The 25,357-nt window shown below is 38.4% G+C and overlaps 1 protein-coding gene across 1 annotated transcript in view; it reads left to right on the forward strand.

The window, feature by feature from the left end:
- The first annotated feature begins 7,651 nt into the window (after nucleotides 1-7,651).
- The window catches only part of COG6 (component of oligomeric golgi complex 6), a 29,036-nt gene continuing 11,330 nt past the window's right edge, over nucleotides 7,652-25,357 (forward strand). The window contains exons 1-13 of the mRNA XM_007421198.4: nucleotides 7,652-7,935; nucleotides 10,884-11,027; nucleotides 12,495-12,566; nucleotides 13,275-13,333; nucleotides 14,639-14,750; nucleotides 16,378-16,460; nucleotides 16,653-16,723; nucleotides 17,786-17,879; nucleotides 23,040-23,168; nucleotides 23,257-23,348; nucleotides 23,591-23,655; nucleotides 24,039-24,130; nucleotides 25,067-25,184. Coding sequence (XP_007421260.1) covers nucleotides 7,753-7,935; nucleotides 10,884-11,027; nucleotides 12,495-12,566; nucleotides 13,275-13,333; nucleotides 14,639-14,750; nucleotides 16,378-16,460; nucleotides 16,653-16,723; nucleotides 17,786-17,879; nucleotides 23,040-23,168; nucleotides 23,257-23,348; nucleotides 23,591-23,655; nucleotides 24,039-24,130; nucleotides 25,067-25,184 — 1,314 coding nt within the window. The 5' untranslated portion in view covers nucleotides 7,652-7,752. The remainder of the gene's footprint in view (nucleotides 7,936-10,883; nucleotides 11,028-12,494; nucleotides 12,567-13,274; nucleotides 13,334-14,638; nucleotides 14,751-16,377; nucleotides 16,461-16,652; nucleotides 16,724-17,785; nucleotides 17,880-23,039; nucleotides 23,169-23,256; nucleotides 23,349-23,590; nucleotides 23,656-24,038; nucleotides 24,131-25,066; nucleotides 25,185-25,357) is intronic.

The following is a 25,357-nucleotide window of genomic DNA, read 5'->3' on the forward strand; positions in this document are numbered from 1 at the left end:
TCAAACCTGATATTTGAAACCAAATTTGTGATCAATTATTTTTAGACAGCTAGAAAATGACTGAATTTATGAGCATGGCTCTTCAACATGTTAATATTAATACGCTTATCAGTTTCAGAGTGTTTGGGTTATTTTTCTTAAAAACTCAGTAATGTAAGAGCCTGCTATTGTCTGTTATGTATATATGGATTCCAATAAAAATCATTTTTATTTATAATCTTCTAACCTTTTTCATTATTAAAATGTATCCCATATTTGCCATAAAAGTGCACTTCTTTGAATAACCTTAAGTCTCATTAAGTATACTACATTAAATTAACTTATTTATTTATTTGACTTATGTGCATTGCAATCAAAAGAGACTCATGGTGGTTTACAATCGTTCTATAATAATACAGTAAAACATCAACTGTTTGCTGAGTTTAAATAATGTAACTCAACAAAGTTTGGATATTGAAAAAGAAACTTGCAGTGGCTATGCAGCTTGTAACATTAGTGTGCTATATATAGCATTTTAAATTCAGTTTTTAAATTGTTAGGCATGCAAAATCAAATCTAATTTAGATTTGCATTTTTTTTCCAGAAACACAGTGCATTGTCTCTTAGGAAACAAGTAATATTGATAGAAAACAAGCTAGAGGTTTTAATGTGTCCAATTTGTATCTCACATGTAAATGTTTAAGTTAATAGGAATTTGGTGTGCATGTCTACAGCACAATTCTGTGTTCAAATTTAAAAACAAGTGCAGGGATTAAGCTACAGCTTGCACTTGTAACACCATATGTCATCTTGAATGTGTGTGCCACCATGATTTCCAACATCTTCACTTTTAATCACTGCATAACTTTTTCCAGGTCAACAGCTACATGTGACCTTTGGTAGCATGCTGAGGACCACAGTTCTTTCTGAAAAGTCATTGTGGGAAGGGGGGAGGGAACTATATTTCATTTATTTTCATGTAGAGATAATTAACTTATTTATTATTTTTTATTATATGATTATGTGAATTATTTACATGATTATTAATCATATACACAATAATTTTTCCCTTCTATTGCATTCAAAATTAGAATTTGATAATAAATTTTGGAGATCTCTGAAGGCTGCAGTCAAGGTTTTCAGGGACTGCAGACAGTCCTGGGGCCTCGAGTTGGGCATCTTGGCTCTTACTCTTCAATGTAACTATCTCATTCCAACTATCTCTGAAAAAAGAGTGTGATGGTCATGCCGATATTTGAAGTGGATAGAAAATGGCAAAATGTGATGTAGTATTTCCCAGGAACTCTGAGAAATCAGAATGAATGTGGATGTGTACATCTGAAGCATTATTCTACATTCCAAATATAAATCCTAGCTCTAATCCTATAATTAGACTGTGTGGGGACAAAGGAAAGAAGCTAAATAGATGGCATATAGGGCACTTGAAACAAAACCTCTTGAACACCATACTTTACTGGTATATGAAACACTATCTATCAGGCAGCTGTTTTGTACAAACCCCCAGTGAAATTTCATGGAGTTTGGAGTTCACATTTGAGGGCTAGACCCATGGTTGGATCTGGCCCCCTCTCTCATGATGCTAGAAGTTTGCCAAAAGAGTTAGCAATTTTATCTTGCCTTCTCCTATAGCTGTCTCTGATCTCAGACAGGACTTGGGCAAGGGCTCCTAATTCAATGAAAACGACATGACTGCTAGCTCAGAAGGCAGTTGATGGGTGTGATTTCAGGGATCTGCTTCACTCTCTCTACCTTTCTTTGTCTAGTATCCTTTGAATATTGGTATCTAAATAAGCTGAAGAAAGGAATTTCTCAGATTTTATTCTTTGAATCAATCTCCAAAGAAGCCAGAGGAATCTTTTCTATAGACCGATTCTCAACCTATTAGTCATATCAGTGCATCATTTTGTCCAAGCAACAGTTCAGAACATCAACAGTCTTGCTGCAGCTGAAAAAGAAAGATGTATCTGGGTAACAGTAGCACAATGGTGATGCCCATTTCCACAAGTCTAAACCAGGGACTTTCAAATGTCTTCTACAGAACCTTAGGGCACTCTAAAAACTTCATGGGGTTCCATGAGAGACTAAGGGGGAAAAAAAGTTAACTTCAACACAATCAGTTTTCTATCACTAGAGCTATGCCTCTTGATCAGGGGTCCCAGTTCTTTTTTTTTAAACTAGCGGGTTCCGTAGCCTGAAAATGTTTAAAACTTCCTGCTCTAGACAACGTCCTCTAGCCATTTCACGTCACACTACTCTGATGGACACAGCCAGCCACAAAACACCATTTATCAGAAGATGAACTTGTGAAGTAATTCAATGGCCTGCTAAAAGCCTTGATCCTCTCCATCACAGTAGCTGTCCTTTTACTGTTTCCAGATCGTCCCAACCCACCATTTTTATTGCCTAAGAATCGCAATAAGGTATACATGGTGAAGATGGTGAAAGAGGAGGCTTTGCATCATAGCAGCTTCTGGTTTCCTTTGTAATGATTACAGTATTAAAATAATCTACAAGAAGGAAAACGATTGAAACAGGGAACCTGGCGCGAATCTTGGAGACAAGAATCGGAAACTGGTTCTTTTCAACCAATGGACTCAGATTTTGAAGAATACTATACTAGGTTTATGTCCTGTGATTTAAAATTGAAATTCATCCATCAAAAGATTGGTTTTTGTATGTACTGGACCATCTAGAACAGTGTTGTCCAAACTTGGCCACTTTAAGATGAGTGGACTTCAACTTCCAGAATTCCCCACCCAGCATGGCTGGCTGGGGAATTCTGGGAGTTGAAGTCCACTCATCTTAAAGTGGCCAAGTTTGGACAACACTGATCTAGAATGTTTTGTAAAGGATAGACTAATGATTATTTGTGTTGGTGTTGCAAGAAATTTGAGGGCACTTTAACTCATATGTTATGGCCATATTCTTTCTTACATCCTTTTTGGAGTAATGTTATACAGTAGAATTGAGAAAATTCTGGGTTTTAACGATATATATATATATTGTACTGAATTATACACCAACTACCTAGAATTTAACATGTTCAGAACAAAGATGGGTTTTCATGCTCTAACAATAGCAAAAAGATAATCCTTAGGAGGTGGAGAAACACTGTAATTCTAGGCATAAAGGATTGGATTTCAGAGACATGTGATTTAGCAATTTTTGAGAAAATTATATATTTGGTTGATCAGGAAATGTCACATTATCTCTCCCTTTGGGAAAAATTTTTGAACATGCTTAGTCAATATTAAAAGCTTAGTTTTTCTTTTTGAAGATTTACAAAATCAGGTGAATTTGGGATATAGTTGTAATTACAGTTTTTGTATGTGTGTGCGTGTTTTTAATTTATGTTCTTGTTGTTTAAAGTTTTTCTTTTGTGTATGGTAAATTGTTTGTGTTAATTTCATATTATTTTATGTATGCCTGTTTGAAAATGGATCAATAAAAGTATTTGGTTTTTGGCAAGAAAAAAAGCCCTGGTGGGTGCTAAGAAAAATACCCATGAGCACATCAGTGTCACGCACAGTATTCTCCATTCTGCTGAGGTAAAGAACAGGGGACAAATAAAGCCTTAAGAAACCCTATCGATCATCAGCCAAGGGCTAAGCATCAAGCCTGCTGGGAGTATGTCAGGGAGAACTCAGTCAAGTGGGCTTGATCCACTGCAAACCAAGGGAATTTTTTCCCCCCAAGTTTCCACTACCAGCCTTAATGTTCTAGAAGCACATTAAGGCTGGTAGTATGGAATGCAGCTGAGAGTCTCTCAGAACCAACAGGATGTAACTGTTTAGTTCCTAATTCATTATCTGCCCATATTTACAAGATCTCTCTTGCATTTTATCTCCCTCTGTCATCAGGAAACTAGTTTTCTGCATGATAGCATTCACAATGTTGGAGAATCCAACAGGTCATCTCCTACTGTAAAGATCAAAGTTTTAGATACCATCCTCAGTGCAGAAAAAAATGTTAGAAATGTAAAAGGCATTTGCAGAATGACATTCTTGCTTCCATGTTCTTTATCTCTTTATCTCAGTTCAATGCTTTATTAGATGCTGATCTGATTACAAGAAACAGACCCTTGGGGTGACTAAACTCATAAGAATGAGTTTAGCGAGCATCAGGGCTCACACAAAAGCCTCTGAGCATGTATGTAAAATGCTCCAAAAATGGAGAAAAGTGACTTAAGAATTAAATTAAAGTAGGCAATTTTTTCCCCACCAATTCATTCATTTACAATTTTGAGAGCGTACTGTAGACTCTTACAAAATGGTTGCTATGATGGGCATTGCCCCATTTACTAGAAAATCAAAGCATCTCTTCTAACCCCCAACAGTATATTCTGAATCATTCCAGTTTATCTTTATCCTTTTTTTTTCCTGACTGGTGGGCATACTTCCAAATAAAGCACCCGGCTGCAGCCACCCACCCTTTTAAAAAAACTCTCCAAAAATGCCTATGGCTTATGTAAATAAGCAGAGGTTCTGGTAGGTGCCAGTGGAGATGGTTGGCATAATGTGCCCTGCTGCTAGAAGAGGGTATTGAACAGATTTAATAATATATGGCCAAGAAACAATTTGGGACATATATGGTTTGAATTGTGCTTTTGACACAAATCAGTTTGATGGCCTTAGGCAAAACGTCCCTTTCCCCCTGCAATATGGGAGTGCTGCATAATTTTTTAAATACTTAGAAAATGTTATAGAAATATATACATTTTTAGTATTATCATAGTTATAATTTTTCCACCTTTCAATGGAGGGAGCTATGCATTTTCAATTAACCAAAAAAGATTTGTATTTATATAAGAGGCTAGGTTTCATATTTCTAAAATCAGTCAGTGTTTATTTATTTATTCCCTTTTCTGAACAAACTTTGTCCCTGATACAATTGAACCTAGTTTTGTATTTCTGGAGACTGTTTATCTTCATCACATAATGTAACCTTGTCACAAAGAGGCTCCAATCTTGCCATAGATATGGCTCACTTTTCTCTACCTCCCACGAGGTTATTGGCCAGGGTGTGTGTGTGTGTGTGTGTGTGTGTGTGTGTGTGTGATCTATCTTGTTTGATAAAAAGATCTTGGGAACTTGAAAGATTGTGATCGTTTTTAAACCCTCTATTGGCCCAATAAAGGCATTGCAAAAGAACAGATGCTATTTTTATTGCTACAGAAAAGTAGGTTCGTTATAAGAGAATTAAGTCTTGTGACAAATTGTTTCTGTAAAATTCTTGGAGGATCACAGCAGGTGGCAGCACCTTGCCAACTTTAACTGAGCAGAAAAAAAGCTGAACACCATCTGGTCTATATATACACGTATATATATACATATACATACATGTATACATATACGTATACATATACATACATGTATACGTATATGTATATGTATACATATACATGATACTCTGTTGCCTCTAGGAGGTTCCTTTCCGAGACTGTGACAAGTCCGTTCAGGAGCATGTGGGTAAAAATCTTGCCTGAGATGGACAGCAGTGAGATACCCCTGTAGTTTCTGCAGTCTGATTTTATTTTTATAGAGTGCCATGATGAGGGCATTGCAGAAGTCATCAGGCATCTCCTCTGTGAATCAGATGTCTTCTAAGATGTCTTGGAATGCCTGTAAGGCATTTGGTCTAGTGCTTTGTAGATCTCAGGAGGAATGCCATCCTGCCCTATTGCTTTATTTGAGTTCATCTGTGAGATTGCTTTCTTGATCTCATCAGTAGAGGGAGGCAGGTCTAGGGCATCCAAGACTGGCAGTTGAGGAATCTGCTGTAAAACATTAGGATCAACTGTGGATGGCCTATTGAGTAGGTAGGAAAAGTGTTCAGCCCAGCGGTTTTTCAGTCCTTCTCGGTCTTTCATCAGGCTCGACCCATCAGATGACAGCAAGGGGGAACATCCTGATTTAGAAGGGCCATAAACTGACTCTGTGGCGCTGAGGAACTCTCTGGTGGCATGCATGTCTGCATAGCATTCCACCTGCTCAGCCTTTCTCTGCCACCACTTATCCTGCATTTCTCACACTTCCGCCTGAACTTTGGACTACAGGTATTTAAATTTGTCTTTCTTTGAGATGATGGATCATTCTGCCAGTCTGCATAGGCCTTGTTCTTGGCCTGGAGGGCTACAGAAATGGCCTCATGGTTTTTATCAAACCAGTCTTGATGTGCCCGGGTTTTCAGTCTGAGTACAGTTGTTGCAGTCTGCATGATGACATCTTTAAACTGCATCCACTTTTCAGAACAGGTTCCTACAAGCAGTAAATTGCCAGAGTTTTTCATTAAGTACATTTTGAAAATGTTGGACTTGGCCTGGGTCTTGCAGACTGCCGATGTTGATTGACATTCTGACAGTCCTTGGTTGCTTACGATGTAAAGGGGCTATGTGTAGACTGAGGACCAACCGGACCAGCCTGTGATCTGCCCAGGACTCACCACTTCACATGGCCCAGATCATGATGACGTCTTTAAGGTTGTGCTGATGTACTATGACATAGTGAAGTAGATGCCAGTGTTTGGACCTGGGATGCATCCAGATTATTTTGTATTTCTTTGCAAGTCTGAATATCATGTTAGTGATGCACAAGTTGTGCTCAGCACACTTGCTCAGAAGCAGCAGGCCATTACTGTTTAGTTTTCTCACCCCATGCCTCCCAAGGACTCCCTCTCAGTTGTCGCTGTCTGTTCACCTAGTGTTGAAATTGCCCAGAATGATGAGTTTGTCATGGCCAGGGTTGTTCAAATAATTGGGTCCAGGTCCTTGTAGAAATCTTCCTTGTCTTCATCTGAACTTGCGCAAGTTGGTGCGTAGACACTGACAATGGTGATGTACCAGGGCTTTGCTGAGAGGAAAGTGGAACTTCATAACATATTCCACTGGGTAGAATAGATATGTTCTTCAGCAGAGCATTTTTGATTGCAAAGCCTACTCTGTGAGTCCTGCTGTCACTCTGTGGTTTCCCTTTCCAAAAAAATGTATATCCACTCGCTGCTTCCTGTAATGAACCCATCTGTAAGCCTGGTCTCACTGAGTGCAGCAATGTCAATGCTATAATGGCGAAGTTCAGCTGCTATGAGTGCTGGTTAATATCTAAATGGGAGACCACCAGGAAATCTCAGAGCTATAGGGTACACTGGGAAAAGAAAAAGCATCCCAAAAAGTTATGAGAAATGACAAGAAAACTACACGTTTGCGTTCGAGATCACCAGGAATTCAGATAAACTCAGGGAATGTTGTCAGCAAGAACCCACATTTGACAGTTGTGCCACAAATTTCTTTCTTGAGAGTTAATTGATTTTTGCATGTACAGTAATCCAATTACCGTATTTTGAAGGAGAGAAAAAAATCACACACCGAAAAGGAGGAAAATCTGAGTATTAAAACCGCACATCTAGCACTACCAAAAATTAAAGTTAAATATCTCATAAATGTAAGACTCCTATTAATTTAATTTAATAATTCATTATTGCGATTAAAGCTAGGAGCATGAACTGCTTTTTAATTGTGGGAGTCGCGAAAAAAGCAAAGCCTCCCTCTGACTTCTAGGAGGCGCCTAATCGGAATCTGCTGGTTTGGCGGAGACAAAGGCTGTCAGATCCGAGGGCGATCTCGCGCTCAGTGAGAACGAAAACTGGCGGAACTACGCTTCTGGGGGAGAGAAGAGATGGGAACTGGTGCGCCGACGCTCCTCGTCCGAATCTCAGCGCTGCCTTCGCTTCCACGGCAGTTTCGGGGCAGGAAAGAAAATGGCGACAGTATCCGAAGAGCAGCCTCCGCAGCGCCCGTTTACGTCTGGGGCCTCTGGTACCCCGACGACGGGGACTAATTCCTCTCAGGGGCCGCCCGGCAGCGCTGGGGCCGGGACCGGGGCGAACCCGCTGTCGCGCAAGCTCCGCAAAGTGCTGGAGACGCGGTTGGAGGCGGACAAGGTAAGTCAGGTTGATTCGTCGCCTCCCTCTTCATCTTTTCCTTCCTTCTTTCTGAAGAACAGCGTCTAGAGACGTCTGAGGCCCCCTCTGTCTCGGGGAGAAGAAGCCAGTGTAATGCCCCCAGCCGGCTGTATTGAACTACAGCTTCCATCATCCCCGGCGACTTGCTGCAGGGCATGATGGGTGCTATAACCGAATGCATTGGAAAGGGCTAGTTGGCGAAGGCTTCCCTACGATTCTTCCCGGATGAAGATAGAAATGTAAGATTTTCACTTCAAAAACCCATGATGGAGCCATGAGTTGAGTCCCCCTGTATAGTCCAATTGACACCCCAAAGTTGCTACCTAAATGCCCTGTACCAAGTTTCTGAAAGGACTAGAACTGAGGATTGAATTTCAGAGTGATTATAAATGTGTGGATTTGTTCGTGGCATGGCTGCAGTTTAAACACAGTCAGCATCACATGGTGGTGGGAAAATGAAATGTGCAGGTGAGGAATGTGTGAACTGGCTATTCTTAAAAGCATTGTTCTGAAGGTGATATTCCCCTGGCTTATATCTGTGATGATTTATTCCCACATGATGTGCAGTTAACATTTGATATTTTTTTTGTTTTTAGATTTTTTTATCCCATCTTTCTTATTTTTATTAATAACTCAAGACAGCAAACATACCTAATACTCCTTCCTCCTCCTATTTTCCCCACAACAGCAACCCTGTGAGGTGGGTTGGGCTGAGAGAGAGTGACTGGCCCAAAGTCACCCAAGTGATTATCTTATTTCAGGACCACTGTGAAATGTATTAATGAGCTAAATGCAACGTGCAGGGTTATTAGTCATATGATAATAATGTATGAGATGACCTGATTATTATAATAAAATAATACCGAGGTTCTTGCTTACTGGAGGTATGGATAGTCACTCACAGTCCCCAGATCCATGTTTGCCTTCCCTTCTGTCAGATTACACTACAGAATTTGCTATTGAAATGCTGAAATGTGGGTGTGTGCTTTTTGGGTTGGGTGAGGAAGGACTGAAGAAGCTAAATCTATATGTTATGTCTCTAGAACATTTGACATACTTTTTTAAAGCTTTAGAACCCCCTACAAACTGGAATTTTCCATCTCACTTCCTCAAGTAACTACCATGTCACCTGTAGCCTGAAGAATGTCCAAGTAATTTTCAACAAATGTAGTTGTTTTCCATGAAAAAAATATTGCCTACAAAACTCTGACCTATCTCATGGAGTTAGATTTTATGTTGTGAGGACACTGAAGTGTTAGTTCCATAGTATTTATAATGGAATGTACTGGCAAGGGTTGATTGCTCATTTGTGGGCTGTGCATCACACTGAATGTCACAGAATCACTGCTATGTATTGCTGTCCAAAAACAGTTGAATAGTTCAGATAGATGGATGTGAATTAAATCTGTCCTCCAGTCGCTGTCCTTCTCTGTGATATGTACTACAATATAACAAAAACGGACCTACTATTTCATGGCATTGTTTTGATAAATCCAAGGCACAAATCCTTAACAGATCCTAATGTTTTTATATGTAAATGCCGTGGTGCAGTATTAGATTAAAGTTTATGTTAATGGATTGTGTTATAAAATCAGCAACACAGTGCTTTGGATGGCAAAATTATGGACCTCAGGCATTTTTTTGTTTTTACATAGGCACCCACAGCTTATAACCACAGCTTATAACTGTAGCAACAGATTACAGTGAGAAAAGTTCCCTGGTGCTGCTGTAGGGCCAAAACCATGTATTTGACTCATGAACCTCCTTATAATATGTACACATAGGCTGTAAAATTGTACTCTCTGTTTACAGTTTTCTTCTTAACCATATTATAGGATTAGAATAATTTATTTTTTTCTTAATACTGACCAAAAAAAAAGTTAAAACTCCCTCAAGTTTATTTCAACTTCTGGTGATTGGTGCAAAAATATAAAGAAGGGAAGATCTTTATGAAGTCTTAAATGTATATAGATATGTTACAAAAGAAACTCACCTCTCTGCAAACAGGCGGCATTATCAACCTTGAATCTGCTTCATAAAAGATGTACAAAAAGCTGTATTTTGTGAGGCATGGATCTCACAATTGCTATGCACAATCACAAAAATATTTCCAATTGCTGGTCTGTTTCATGCTCACAGACTTAGTGATGCTGCTGTGCTACAAGAATTGGGCCTGAAGCATACACACAGTATTTATAGCAACAGGTAGCAGAGATCTATTATTTAATCATAACTCACATGTGTGAGTACAAACTGCATTGTGAAATCACAGATCTTGTGATGTATATGATTTCTTGGCAAGAGAGATCTATATGAGAAAGCAGGTTTTAACTTATGAAACTGCCTTTTAATATTTGCATCGTTATAATTCTGTGTGTACTCTTTGTCATCTCTAAGTGCTCCTAAGGGCTTCTTTTAAAGTAGAAAGAAATGAGTGCTGTTGTCTGCCGCTTGAGCTGCACTTAAGCTGTTCTCTACAGCAATAGTTCCCATTGTATGGTCCATGGGCACCAGTAAGCCTGCAGAAATCGCATCAGTGCCTACCATAGATTCCTGCCATACCTGACCTTTTGTTTGGCTGGTTAGATCCACCATGGCAGCCATGTTTCAAGTGGCAAAAAAATGCTACCATGGTTAATATAATGCCCACAACACGCTCTCTTAATTAAAATGTGTTAACAACCCAAAAGGTTAGGGGCCCTCAAGCCTGCAGTATACTAGATTCTATATTATACCAGTAAGAGTTTAGTCTATCCTTAGAAGTAATTGAGTGTGGCATAAAGTATGCATTTTATATTTATATTAAGTATTTTGTATTGCTTAGCATGAATAAATATGACGGTATCTGAAAATGTAGAACTATGTATCTTTCAGAGTACTTTTTATGTCTGAATTGTCAACATTGTCTTTATTACATATTTTTGTAGGAAATGTTAGAAGCGCTCAAGACTCTTTCAGACTTTTTTGTGGAAAACAGCTTGCGTACTAGAAGAAATTTGCGTGGGGATATTGAGCATCGTAGTTTAGCTATCAATGAAGAATTTGTCTACATTTTCAAACAAGTGAAAGAGGTATAGAAAAAGTGTCATGAAAGTGATTTAAAAAATGAATCATTCTCAAGATAAATCCATCTGGTAGCTGCTGTGCTCCAGTGTGTTATATAATCTACTGTTTTTCTTATGCATAATATAATGTTTTGGCAAGGTATTTGATTTTTATCTCAATAGAAAATACATTGTTTACTGAAACAATACTTATATTATTTGACAAATTTATTCATATAATCAAATTAAAAAGACATAAGATGAAATTATGTTTGAGCAGGAGACCTCTTTTCTCTAATAGGACATCAACCTCCTTTTCTCCTCCCATAATTTCCCACTCTTGTTCCCGAGGTTCCCCAACTTTCTGGAGCAAGTTTCAAGGACTGTAGATGGCAAGGAAAACGTTTCCATTCCACTGATAGAAGCAACCCTGGATTTCCTGAGAGAAACAGTTCGATGCACTGAAAATAGTACTGAGCTGCATCTAAAATAATATATGGGTCTTATTGTTTATTAATTTAAACACATTTATTAATTGTCACTTTTTAAAAAACCTCGTTTTAAGGTATAAAAGGAAAACTTCCCTCAGTAACTTTTGGCAATTTAGGAGGGGGCAAAATTCTAATCCCAGTATATGTTATTTGGATAGACAGTAGGGGAAACAGGGCAGCCGTGAACTTTGGTCTTGCTATCTGGGAAATGAGGGGCTTGCAGCCATCACGTATCTGGAATGTATCAGGTTGGGGAAATGTGGCTTCTTATTACCTAAGGCACCAGTCACTGCATTTAAACTTTTGGGTGTATAGCTCATAGCCCAACACTTATAACGCACGTGCTGACATACAGAACTCCATAGAAAGAGGATGCCAGTAATAAACTGAGGACAGGGCTGTGCTAATATGTTCATATTCTAAAATGGGAAAAATGTTTCAGTGAAACAGAAAGTTGCTAGTGTGATCCTACAAGATCATGGATGGAGAGAATGAAAATGGTTAAAGAGAATGAAAAAAAGTAGAGAGGAAAGAAGGGACAGACTGATATTTTTGAAATCTAAAAAGCATCAGAAAAATATGTATCATTCTCACCAGTGTTTCTTCCTTCATTGGGCTGTTTTAATTTGTTCAGCTCCCATTAAGTATCATCACATGTCCACAAAAAGCTGCATTTGCAAAGATTCTTGAAGCCTGCAGTGTTGTTATTTCAGGCTGCAGAATCTGTGTAAGTTAGAAAAAGAAATGATTTCTACAGTTATATATCTGAACCTCCCCAGGGGTTGTTGCAGAGACATGGGAATCCAAAAGTCATACTTCATTGGAAAAAAACTAAGCAAAACTGTTGAATATTGTTGGTAATTAATGTATGGTAGAACTGTAGAGAATGTGCTGGTTGAAAAAACTGTCAAAATAGTTTGGGGAGAGGGGTTCAGGAAAAAGTACATGAAATCCAAATAAAATGTTTTAGGCCACTTGTAATGTCTGTTTCATGCAATTTCAGGAGCTTGAAAACATAAATGAAGATGTGCAGTTAATGAGTAACTGCTGCCAGGATATGACTAATCACTTGAAGGTACTCTGTGTGTGATGGGGAAAGTGCATACTTTTTCTCTGGAAATGTTACTTTCAAGCAACACAGTACATTACACTGAATTTTTTTTATGCCAATGTGAAGATTGTTCATGAGTATAGGTGCTAAAGGATTTGTGTGAAAGGAAATATTGATGAATTTTGTGAAGCAGATCCTAATGAACCTGGGTCTATTCCTCTCTTTAGCCTGACAGTATTGAACCTGGCCCTAGTTCAAATGCTGAGAGAGCAGAATAATATATACATATACATATGTTCATCCTAGTGTGTTTCCCACATGTGCAGGGTCCGCTTTTTTTTCCCAGCTCAACCAAATGTTGATCCGTCGGTTGCAACAGGAATTGACTGACTGGCTTGTCACCCGAGCCTGACATCAGGGGCTGAGAGAGAACAACTGGCTCAAAGTCACCCAGCCGGCTTTCATGCCTAAGGCGGGACTAGAACTCACTGTCTCCTGCTTTCTAGCCTGGTGCCTTAATCACTAGGCCAAACTGGCTCTCATGTAATAATTTTTTAAAAAAGGACTCAGCATTTGTCCCAGGCAGTGAGAGGAAAAAAGAAATTGTAGACTCTTTAAATTGCCCTTCCATTCAGTTTTTACCATATTTAAGTAATGTATGTTTAAAAGTAAAAATATATACCTTAAGTCTTTAATGGTACCTCATTTTAATTATTCATATATGTCTTCCAGGCAACTAAGGAGCAAACTCAGGATTTAATTGTCAAAACAACTAAGCTTCAAGCAGAGAGGTATGTATTTTCCCTTTACAGTAAGGCTGCTTTATGTTGCTATATTTGGTGCAGCTTTCTTTCAGATAATTTCCAGAAGAATAATTTCCATTGTGTGTTATGGTAAGAAGTTACTGCATCCTGAAAATCTATTAACTCTGGTAATAGTTTTAAAAAATAGATGTCACATGAGAAGGAAATAAAATGTATAGATTAGTTTCAAAGCTTCATCTATTAACTGCATTTCTAAATTCTGCACTAGATGAATCTTTGTAGGTATTTGACAGAATAGAGAAAAATCAATAAAATGCAAGTACATCAAATTCTAAAATTTAAAACTGACATTAAAACAGTTCTGGAATAAAACCAAAATATAAGCCAGCAGTTGTGCAATGATATAAAAATATGTTTTACAACTGTGTTATTGTAGACAGGAAGAATAAAAAGAATCTATTCTTCAGTTGAAAAACCATGATGCAAGTTTAAAATAGGCCTCTTTGGGAAGGGAATTCCATTCTATTCTGCTATAGAGTATTTATTGCCCTTTACTGAAGTTTTGATCTGAAAATAATGTGTAAAGTATGTTCTGATACAAAGTCCCTCCATTTACTGGGTCTGACTCTTGAAGTAACATGACTCTTATTCTTTCAAGTACAAGTACATAAGTGGGTGAATGCTTGGTATGAGTGGTTGAAGATTTGTGGGTTTTTTTATGTACTGAGTAATTAGATATAAACCCAAGGTCAGTTGAACAATCACAAACTGGCAAGTATTTCCAGACATTCAGTTTATTAACCAGCTGCCTTTCTCCTGTTGGTTCATGGAGTCCTTCTTCACTGTTGTTCACGTGTCCTGTTCTAAGAGACATACATGTATATTCTAAATTGCTGTATGTCATTTTTAAGTGGATAAAATGTCAGTATACTGGATGTCTATATATCTTTTAACAAATGATAACATTAACGTCCTTTGAACTTCTTTCATGCTAGATCACTTTTAGAAGGAGAAGCTATCACTTGACATAAGTAATGTGTGGGTAAAAGGGGCATTCCAGGTTTATGTATTGCCTAAGTAAGCTAATGTTCTCTCCCCTCTGCCTGAGGTTCTTCCTCTGTCCTTTCTCACTTTCCTGACTATACCTGGAAAACTATAGAACCTCCTAGTCCCCCTTATGCCCATCTCCTTTCCTTTTTCTTCGTCTGTGCCGAGGATCAAAGTATGCTGACAGAGGCTGTTTTGCTTGAATGGCTGCCACATTGTAAGCATATAGGAAATAAATTATAATGATCATGAACTGAGTCCGTTTTGTTTTGTTTTTTATTGCAGCCAAAGGTTAGAATTAAAAGCACAAATAGCAGATGCTTTCATAGCAGAATTCCAACTTTCCCCAGAGGAGATGAACGTTCTTCGAAGCACCAGAGATGGCCCAGTTACTGAAGTAAGCACCCTAAGATACGCAGCAATAACCTTCCTTAAATCGCTGAACAAAAAGCCTTCTTTTTCTGATCACCATTGTCTCTTTTGATAATGTGAATAATTATGCTACTTGCAGTAAGATTTTCCAAAGCAGGCATATAAGGGTGTTTTTTTTTAAAATCCTGTCCTTTGCAAAGACTCTGGCTGGAAAAGCCTACATAAAAGAATCTCCCGTAATCCAGAGATGGGAGTAGTTGGGAGACAGGGGAGTGTTCGTGACGTGAGAACTCATTATAGTCATTTGTGGAAAGAAGGGCCATGACTAGAATTCTCAATGTCCAATGTGGAAGTGGTGAAAATAGCTTGATGCTATATAATACTGTTTAGTCGTATCCTTGGAAATAACTCTTTAGATGATAGTTGCCTGCTGTGCTCGCCTGGGTGACATTGTTCCATGTTTCGTCTCTCTCCTGCTGCTAGCCCATCACATCTAATAAAATAATCAGCTTTGAACAGAGGCTATTATCGAAAGAAAGAGAAAGTGCTCTCCCAAGCAAACAGCAATAAAATGCTATGTATGCTTTAACCTTTAGCCACAGCAGCAAACAATGCGGCACAAAACGTATGCTGCACAGCAATCAAGTGCTTATTTCAAACTATAAAACATTGGGTCTTTATAGCCCACTTGTAACACAACACTGAACAAATTTGGAATGTGTGAAGTCAATTTACTTTTCTTTCTAAGTTGTATGTTTTTGAATGGCAGGTCCGAGGTCACAGTCATTCAATATATAATGAGATGGTGTCCCCCTCACGGTCTCTGACATTGGGCGAAATTTTTCACAGTTACAACCACATCATGGGAATAAAAAGTATGCAGCATCTTATAAAAACTTTGTCACCAAAATTTGTAGCACTTGAAACCTAGCCATTGATAAATTTTCCCCTTAAGTTAAGCTTGCCTAACCTAAATAATCATTCTGCCACTTTAAAGCAGTCCTAGATTTGTAAAGAATTTTTGTATTATTGTAAAAGAAATCAAGAGATCAGTGCTAATGTTATAACTGCAAGCTCCTGATTGCACTGGAAGAAATAGATCCCCAAAGAGTTTTCTGTGTCCAGTAAAATCAAATTCTCTCACACATGCATTGTTACCACTAGCAAGAAGCACTGTGATCTTTATCCAGATAGAATATTTTTGCTAACTGTGGAAAGACCAGGTTCTGTCTGTAATTAAACACCTCCTGATAAGATTTCATGAGTACTGGGAAAGGTCCTGTTTCCAAAGGGAGCAAAACCAATATATTTCTAATACCCTCTTATGTACCAAAATTAAACACAGTTCACATCCTCTGTGTATGAAGCTGCCTGCCTCCCTCTGTGCTGTGGATGTACAAAATGTTTTGAATTTAAACCCATCTGAATTGATAATACCATGTTTCGAATTTGAAGTGGCATACTGCAAGCGTGAAACAGCGGTCCCCAAATTTCCAGTCAGCTGGGGATGAATTCTATAAGTTATAGTTCCAATACATTTTGAGAGAACCAGGTGTGCGGCAGCATGATTATTTGAGTGTACAGTAGCTATCTGAACAAAGTTAGTTTGAGTAAAATATCACAGCTTTTAATTTTGCACTTTTTTATTAAAGAATTTTTTTAAAGTATTGGGACGAATAAAGCAAATTCACAACGACGTCAAGATTCTTCTGCGCACCAGTCAGCAGAGATCAGGGTGAGTTCACACTGTATAAAGTAATTGGAACCATCCACTGAGTAAAATCTCATAAAGTGAGTTGTTAACATATTGAGATGTATATTGAAAACAGAACCATGTGAAAAAAATGTAGTGCCGTGTGGTTTTAAAGACATTTTTGCTAGTTTAATTCACTTTTTGGTAAAGACTTTAACCGTGTTAAATTTGCAGTCTGGAGATTATGGAACAGATGGCACTCCTCCAGGAGACTTCTTATGAACAGCTCTACCGATGGGCTCAAGGTATCGTTTTTTTAATACTTTTTTTTCATTAAGATATTCTCTCTTGTGGATAGAGATAGGCAGCTTTTAAAAGTCTATATGGTATGGTTTCATGAGTAAATTTAACTACTGTTCTGCGGCAGCGATCTCAATAGTAAACATGCTTCAAAATGTATGATACTGCTTTGTAATAGTTGAGGCAGTTTCTGGTAAATCAGATCACATGCCTTGCTCCTGATATGTGCTGGTGCCATCATACCACTATTATAGTCTGAAATCTATTTAGGAATCTCAGAAGCTACTTTTCTGTATCTAGTGATCTACATAAATTTCAGAGTTAATAAAATTTTAGAAATATGTATTGTGTAATTCTAAAAAGATTATATTTTGATACTCAGGAATGATTTCCGTGTTTTTAAACAACAGAATTTTAAGCGGCTTTATCAGTCATGTAGCTTTCACGTCCTAAAATTGCTGGTTTGTAAGTGTGTGGCAGGATTTTAAACTTACCCATGTGGGTCCAAAGATATAGTTTCAGATAATTAGGTGGTTTTGAGTTGAATTGAAACAATCTGTTATTGATAATTTGCATAACTGTTTTTATATCGATGGTTTGTTACTATTGCTTTTCAGCTTGAAGGCAATTTGCATGTGCTATCTCCCTCTGTCTTCTAGGCCTGGACAGCCACTGCCATTGTCTTTCCCTAAAAAGACTGATTTCGCTGACTGCTTTTAGACAGAAAACGTCTGCATCCCCGCCTTGCTTGTTTTATATAGCCATGGCATTTTCCACAGCTACTTTGTGGCTTTCCCCTGCGTTTCCCATAATAAGCACCTACATGAAGGGTGGACAACTGCTCCTAAATATACAGAGAGCTTCTGCCAGAGTGGCAAAGTACAGTTATATCTGACTAGGCTTCATCGGGGCAGCTGAATTCTGACCCTGGCTTCTAAGAATGGGCACTATAAAAATGTAGTCTTTTCTCTAGGGTTCAGTGTCATCGAGTAAAATGAGGAGAGGAAAAAGGGGCATGCTGCCGAATCCGTACTAATATTGACATGTGACTGTTGGCTTGTTTGCAGGTGAATGCAGGGCTTTAACCCAAGAAACCTGTGATGTTTCTCCAGTTCTGGCTCAGGCAATGGAAGCTTTACAAGACAGGCCTGTTCTCTACAAGTAAGTTTCATGCTTTAGTTAAGCATACAGCATGAATATGTGGAGAAAATTAATATGAATATGGAATACAGTTTCCATCCTCATCAGCCATTTTTCTTTTTACAGATAAGTCTGCAAACAATTGAGATCCAAGTACCTTTTCTTTTTTCCATCCAGCCAATATCAGCCTATCCCTCTCCCAGAATTAGGGGAAAGAATTAATGGGTGCAAATGACATTGTCTACATAAGCCAGAGTCTTAATATGTATTTCTTTGAAAAATGAAAGTTTGCTTCCAGTTCCTATGGAAGTCCTGATATAGCAAAACAGAAATCTCTTTTCAAATCTAGGCTAGGACAAGGGTGATGGTGTTTTCACTTGGAGAGAGGGAAGCATTGCTGATGAAATTAAAGCAGCTTTTAGGCACCTATATATCATGAACTATTTCTTATACACACACACATTCTTACAGCTTCTTTCTGTCATATGTAGGCACACAAAACCACCTAGATGCACTTATGTGGGAGGGTCAGCAATATAAATAGAAATAATAATAGCAACAACAACATAAATCATGCTTCCCTTCTTACTACAGTCTTTGAAAACTATGTTCCACTTTACCACAGAAATATGTCCCAGGTTTTTCTCTTTTTTCGTGTGAGGCAGTTCTCTTTCATAAGATAAAGTAAGAGCAAATTTCATAAGACTAAAGTAAGAAAAAAGTAAATTACCTTGTACAGGGCAAGAGGAAAGAAACAAATGCAAATGGTGCTAAAATTTTAAAACAAAATGCGATGGCAGAGACATCGTAAACTGATACCACCCTTGCCTTTTCCATCTATCCTGTAAATTTGCAAACAAAGTAATCCTTTTTTAAAAAAATAACGACCACGACTTTGCAATTGTAATGAAGTGGTGTCAATTAATCGTTGTTTGGTGGTATGAGAGAGGAAGGCTAGAGTTGCAAAAACAGGAATGTGCTGATGGAAGAAAGCAAAGAAGTTTGTGGAGAAAGCAGCTTTGCACATTGAAAGGGAGAAATATTAAATGCAATACTGAGGAGCACCAAACAGACTACAGCTTGTTCAGCTAACATCAGATCTGGAGTAATCCTTGAAAGGGAAGGGAGGAGAAGGAGAACAGTCTCTTATCAAGGGCATTGAGAACTAAAGAACAGACTCCCTCCCCAAAACATCCTCTAGGTTTTCTCTGAATTAATGTAGCTGCTGTAATGTACCTTTTCCCTCCTATTACTGTATTCTTTCATGTCAAGATTTTACTGGTTTCATATCCTTGGCCCGATAGTGAGGGGATTTGTTAAAGGCTGAAGAGATTTTCCATGTTTCTGTGAAATAAGGGTTCGGTGATGATGATGATGATGATGATTGATCAAGTTGATGTCAACTTTTAGTGACCACATAGATTGATTTTCTCCAGAATGAGAAACAAGAGTTACCATTCAGAAAATGCATGAATTTGCCATACAGCACTGTTTGATTTAAAAGTGGTTGCCATACAGCAACAATTTGATTTAAAAGTGGTTCAGTCAAATCACCAAAATGGTTCAGTGTATCAAATCAGGAATTTGATGGAATATTTGTGCATACATATGCCAGTTTTTTAATTGAATGGATGATTTAGATTGGATTTGTACCCTAATATATGATGAATCAAATAGCATATAGGTAGTCTTCGACTTATGATGGCAATTGGGACTGGAATTTCTGTCACTAAGCGATGCAGTCACACTTTATGATCCTGCAGTCCCGGTTGCCATTGTTAACTGAATCCCACGGTTGTTAGGCGAGGCAACTTCCTGCTGGCTTCCCACAACCAAAGTCAGTGGGGAAGCTGGCAGGAAGTTGCAAGTCCCAGGCCGGCAGGCAGGTAAGTGGCTGCTGCTGGGTGGGGGAGGGAGCACGGGGATGTGGGGGAAGGGTCAGGGACTATGCATGAAGGTGCGAGGGTGTGTGTGAAAAGCGCCGGTTGGGGAGGATGGGTGAAGATGCGAGGGGGTGCGTGAGAGGCGTAGGTCAGGGAGGGTGCAAGGAGGTGTGCAAAGGTGTGAGGGAAGCGTGAGGGTTGGGGAGAGTGCATGGGGGTATGCGAGTGGCTAGTGTGGCAAGAGCACAGGGGGCTTACCTGAGACTTAGCCCAGTGACTTTCAACCTTCCCTGCTGGCTTCCCCAGATTGCAAATGGAGTTCATGTGCTACAACCACTTCTAAGTACAAACCAGTTGCCAAGTACTCAGATTGCAATCACATGACTGCGGGGGTGCTGGGACAGCTGGAACTCTGAGGACTGGTTGTAACCACCATTTGTTCAGCGCCGTTGTAATTTCAAATGGTCGCAGAACGAATGGTCCCAGGTCGAGGACTACCTGTATTGTTGAAGTTGAGGAAAGACTTGAGTTCATTGATATTTTGTAAAGTTTTTAATATTAGTAGGCATAACTTCACTAATTTCTTATCCCTGATCTTCTCCCTATCTTATCCCTGATCAAACAAGGCAATTTTGTATTCTTTTCTCTTATGCGGTAATCTGGCATTATTAATCCTTAACTTGACATTAAGATGTTTTCGTAGGACCTTATCTGCCATCCATATTTTCTTCCCATCCTAATTTTTTTTCAAGGCTTCAACAGCGCTCTTCTTACTGTTTTCACCAAATTGTTCTATAAGTACTCTTGGTCTCAAACAAGATTATCTTGTAAATCCAGTAATAGTCCATTATCTACATCATTTTTCAACTTTTGACTTAATATTTGTAGTCCCTCTCTGTTATTCTGTTTTATTTTCCAAAATTTCCACTTAATTTGTTTCACCTCTCCACTCAGTTGTCCTGCAGACTCTTCAAAGTTATTGTTCATCTTTTCTTTCAAATCTCTTTTAAATGATGCGTTCACATAAGCAGTTATTGTAGCTGTAATGTTCTTTCCCAGTTCCTCAAAGATCCTCTGGAATGTCTCAGGTGTAATACCATTTTTTGTCATTTCTGTAAGTTTCACTTACAGTAAGAGCCATTTCAATTGAGAGAGGGGAAATAAAAATAAAAAAAGAACTTTTCTTCTTTTCTCCCCCCCTTCTCTAGATCATTAAGTCTTTAGTCCCATTCAACACTCTATAGTTCTGTGGTCAGATGGTCTTTAGCAACTTTCCTTTATCTTTTGTTTTGCAGAGCTAACCAATCATCTCCAATTAATCCAAAAAAACTCTTTCCCACAGAGATATTTATTGTTTAATTGTTTCAAAAATACTTTAAAGTCAATAATTCCAAATTCAACTGTCCCCTCAGTTTGTTTTAAACTTTCTTAGTTTAAACTTTTGACAAGCTTTTTGCTTTTAATTATTTTTAAATCCTTTAAATTGTTTATATGCTCTTATCTTTAATCTGGGATGAAGGATCACTCACTGTGTGGCTTATTGCTCTGCTGCTCTGAAGATCTTTTTAACTTTATGATAATTGTTTTGCAAATGTGTTTAAGAAACTGGGGGGACTTGTGAATCCAATGTCCTTTTGCAAGCTCCGCTACTGTGAGCTCGCTGACCCTCCCACGGCTCCTGGCACTCACACTCCCGGGACGCCTGCAAAACCTCTTTAGATCCTGTGGGTTTCCTCATGAGGGGGAGCCTTTTGGAGCACAAATGGGCAATCTCCTGGCCTCTCCTTGTCTGGAGAGGAACCATTGACCCAGGCTTAATGCCCAGCTGCTGGTCTTTGCTGCAGTGTCATCTCCACTGTTCACAGAGGCACATCAGTCTGCCATTTTTCCCCCATCCGGAGGCAGGGATGTGTATTTTTTTTTTAACAGTGTGGGTCTCATACCCAGGGTGACATTCTAAAAAATAGACATGGACAGAAGAAAGAAATGTAAAAGACAAGAATAATCAATTTGATTAATTTAATTTGTATTGAAATTCAATTATTAACATAATCAAATGCAGTTAATATGATTACTTCCTAGTTATTTCATTAGGTTCCTCTTTGTACCTTGTACTTTGTACAAAGTACAAGAGGATGTACTTTGTAAAATGCACAATATTTTACAGTTTAGTGGCAATTTTTATGGGTCTTTTATGGGGTCACAACTAAAGCATTCAAAGAGGTGGCCCAGAAGCCTAATGATGTGCTCTGCATTGCTTGTTATTTTGATATTATGAATGATACAGTTGATTTCTTTCTTTGTGACATCCTGTGAGAAGAATAGAGATATATTTCAGATTTACCACAAGGTGGCAATATTGGAATGTCCACAACTTCCTTATCTTGATGCGATATACCTCACTGAAAATGAGATGTATGTTCCTTGGGCATCTTAGAACTGAAGATGAATCTCCCTCAGATGTATTCCTTTAATTTTGTTTCCCAGCTGATATCTCTTCTTGAGAAAATCTTCACCTTTAACACTGGAAAATGGCCTTGCTATTAGTGATTCCGAAGGGTTGAAAGTGATAGTGAGTGCTTCACCGAAACTACTCTCACTCCCCCTTTTGTCCTCCCCATCCATTTGGCAAGAACTTAATAATAAAGCATCAGGCAATATATACACACAGTATACAGTGCAGTCATTCAAAATGATGAAGAGACTTGGGCTATTTTTAAAATGTTAGTCTTGATATTGAATCGAAGTGTATTGATTTGAAATAGATTATCAGTATAAACATTAATGTATAGCAAAAATCCTCTCTCTTTTTATAGCATACTTCTGGAATTGTCCTGGCTATTGCTAGAGCAAATAATGGTTACAACTTGTTCCAGTTGATTCGTTATTCACTGCTTTAAAACAAGTAAACAAATCAGTTTACTTGTTTTCAGGCAGTTTGATAGTTGCCTGAATGCCTCTATTTTCTAGTTTGTGTTGTACTGTAATTTCCCATCTTATATTGAATCAGAATAAAAATGATAGTTCAAACCAAATAAATCATTTATTTTCTTATATTGTAAAACATAACACTCAAGTTTCTGCTTGCATGCTGAAGCATTGTAGCAAAGTTTTTCAAATGATTATTTGGTGGCCATTAAAAGAACGTTGGTGTTGGGCACCAGCTGGTAAATTATCTAGGCAGTTTAGTTCTATGCATAATATTCTTACATTCCCATAAAACAAGGCACTTTGATCACTAAGGAGGGCACTAAAACATCCATATTTTTGTATGCGCATATTCTTTTTTCCACTGTAGATACACCCTTGATGAGTTTGGAACAGCCAGAAGAAGTGCTGTGGTCCGGGGCTTCATAGATGCTCTTACTAGAGGAGGTCCAGGAGGAACGCCTCGACCCATTGAAATGCACTCCCATGATCCTTTGAGGTACGTTACTTGTGGCAGTATACATTGTATAGCACTTTATTACTAGGAATATTCATTCTTAATAGGGTTGGTTTTTTTTTGGCTTTAGATATGTAGGAGACATGTTGGCTTGGCTGCATCAAGCTACTGCTTCTGAAAAAGAGCACCTGGAGGCTCTGTTGAAACACATAACCGCAGAAGGTATTGCAGAAAGCTAAGAATTGTGGGTTTGGGATCTTCTGAAAGGATGGGAATTGCACATTATTTTTTTCTCTCCTGAAGAAGATTACATATGGGGTTAAGCCAAGTGCTGCAGGAAGAATGTGGAATTTTAGCCATTTCAGAATAATCACAGGTTTTGGGAAAACAATGGTGGTTTCTTCTTTCTGAATGACAGGAACGGTCATTCCTATCACTAATATACACTATGTCTTTATTTTCAGGAGTGGAAGAAAATATGCAAGAAATAGTTGGGCACATCACAGAAGGTGTTTGCCGGCCACTCAAGGTGAAATGTTTGGTTTTATGAGAGCCCTTGACATTAAAAATGCATTTATTTATTTATGCAATTTCTATAGCCGCCCAGAGTCTCTTGGATTGAGATGGGTGGCTATAGGAATTGCATAAATAAATAAATAAATAAAATTTCCCCATATGCTTAGAAACAAAGAGTGAAAAAGCAGTTTGCAAATAATAGCTTATATTTAACTTGCATAGGAAGGAATCTTTCATTATCATGCAAAACAGAATTGCATGATGAATGTGCAGTATTTAAAACATATCCCTCCAGAGGTTGCTAGCTTAAAAGGAATAATCTTGAAATTGAATATGGTTATTTTCTTGAAGATGAATTGTGCATTTGAAGAGTATGTTTTTAAAATGTTTCCTCAGGTTCGAATTGAACAGGTGATCATAGCTGAACCTGGAGCAGTCCTTCTGTATAAAATTTCTAATCTTCTCAAATTCTACCATCACACCATTAGGTAAGCAAACTTTTTTAAAATTGTTTTGGGAAGAACTGGTTGTGTTCAAGGGTTACATTGCTGCATAATATAATGTAGCTATACTGTTTTGCAATGTAGTATGTGGCATCCTGAGAAAAAATACTCTCTTGATACAGGTCCTGATGCCATCTGCACTTAGTAGTTTCTGATCAAGTTTAAACAGCATCTGTGACCTTGCTGAACTTTATGGAACCTCACTGGATAATTCCCCTAGGATACATCAGGGTTGCCATCTAGTCCAACCTCCCATTGAACTAGAGATAGGTATATGGGATTTGGGAAGAGGCAGCTTCTCCATGGCCTTCTAGAAGAGGCCTCTAAGAGGAGAGTGGCGGGGAGCCCTCAGGCCTCAGTTGATAAATTTAGCAAATGGTATAAAATTTATTCCTGTACCACTGGGTGAGGCAGACTTTTAGGATGGGGTATTTGGCCTCCCTTTTGATACAGATATGAAATGCCAACCTGATTATATCCTGCTTTTCTGTTTCTAAGGGAGAAAAGGAACTTTGTTTTTTACCTAATGCATTTCTGGGGGCAGGGGGTCATTTGCCTCAGTGTCCTCGAAACCTGTTCAAAGGTGGGCAGATTTGCTTTACTCTGGAGATGGAGCTGCTTATTATGTTTTCTTTTTTTTCCCTGCAGCCTTCTCCCAGCTTCAGTAATGGTCTTGCTTCCTGATGAGATAGTAATTTTCCCAGGGTCAACTTCCTTCTGGCTATTGAGAAACATAGAAAGGACTTAGGGGAGAGACAACATTTCTTTATTGCAAGGCATGACATTTTTTAAATATAAATTGCCTTTTGTTTTAAATCCTCTTCTTAAGCTGAACTGTTGCACCTACTAATCCTTGAGTCAAATGAAATCTCTTACAGTACTTCCTCTTTCACATGCACACTTTTTACTTTCAATTTTCAGTAATATTATAGGAAATAGTGCAGCCATGCTGTTAACTACAATAGAAGAGATGCATCTTTTGAGCAAAAAGATATTCTTCAACAGTTTGAGCCTCCATGCGAGTAAACTGCTGGACAAGGTCTGTCTGAAAAATTTGTTTACATACATACCCTTCTGCTAAATATATAGGGCTATAAAAGGCTGGCTTCTGGGTTGCATTTCTCAGTCCTAGTCAGCAACAGATCCTTTGCCCAATAATTTGGGAAGCCTGATCTGTGCTTTACAGGGAAGTGATCTGCAACCTCATTTCTT

Source organism: Python bivittatus, unplaced genomic scaffold, assembly GCF_059951505.1.
Source record: "Python bivittatus isolate LINGU-HERP-01145 unplaced genomic scaffold, Pbiv_v1 ctg000020_np1212, whole genome shotgun sequence".
Taxonomy (NCBI): domain Eukaryota; kingdom Metazoa; phylum Chordata; class Lepidosauria; order Squamata; family Pythonidae; genus Python; species Python bivittatus.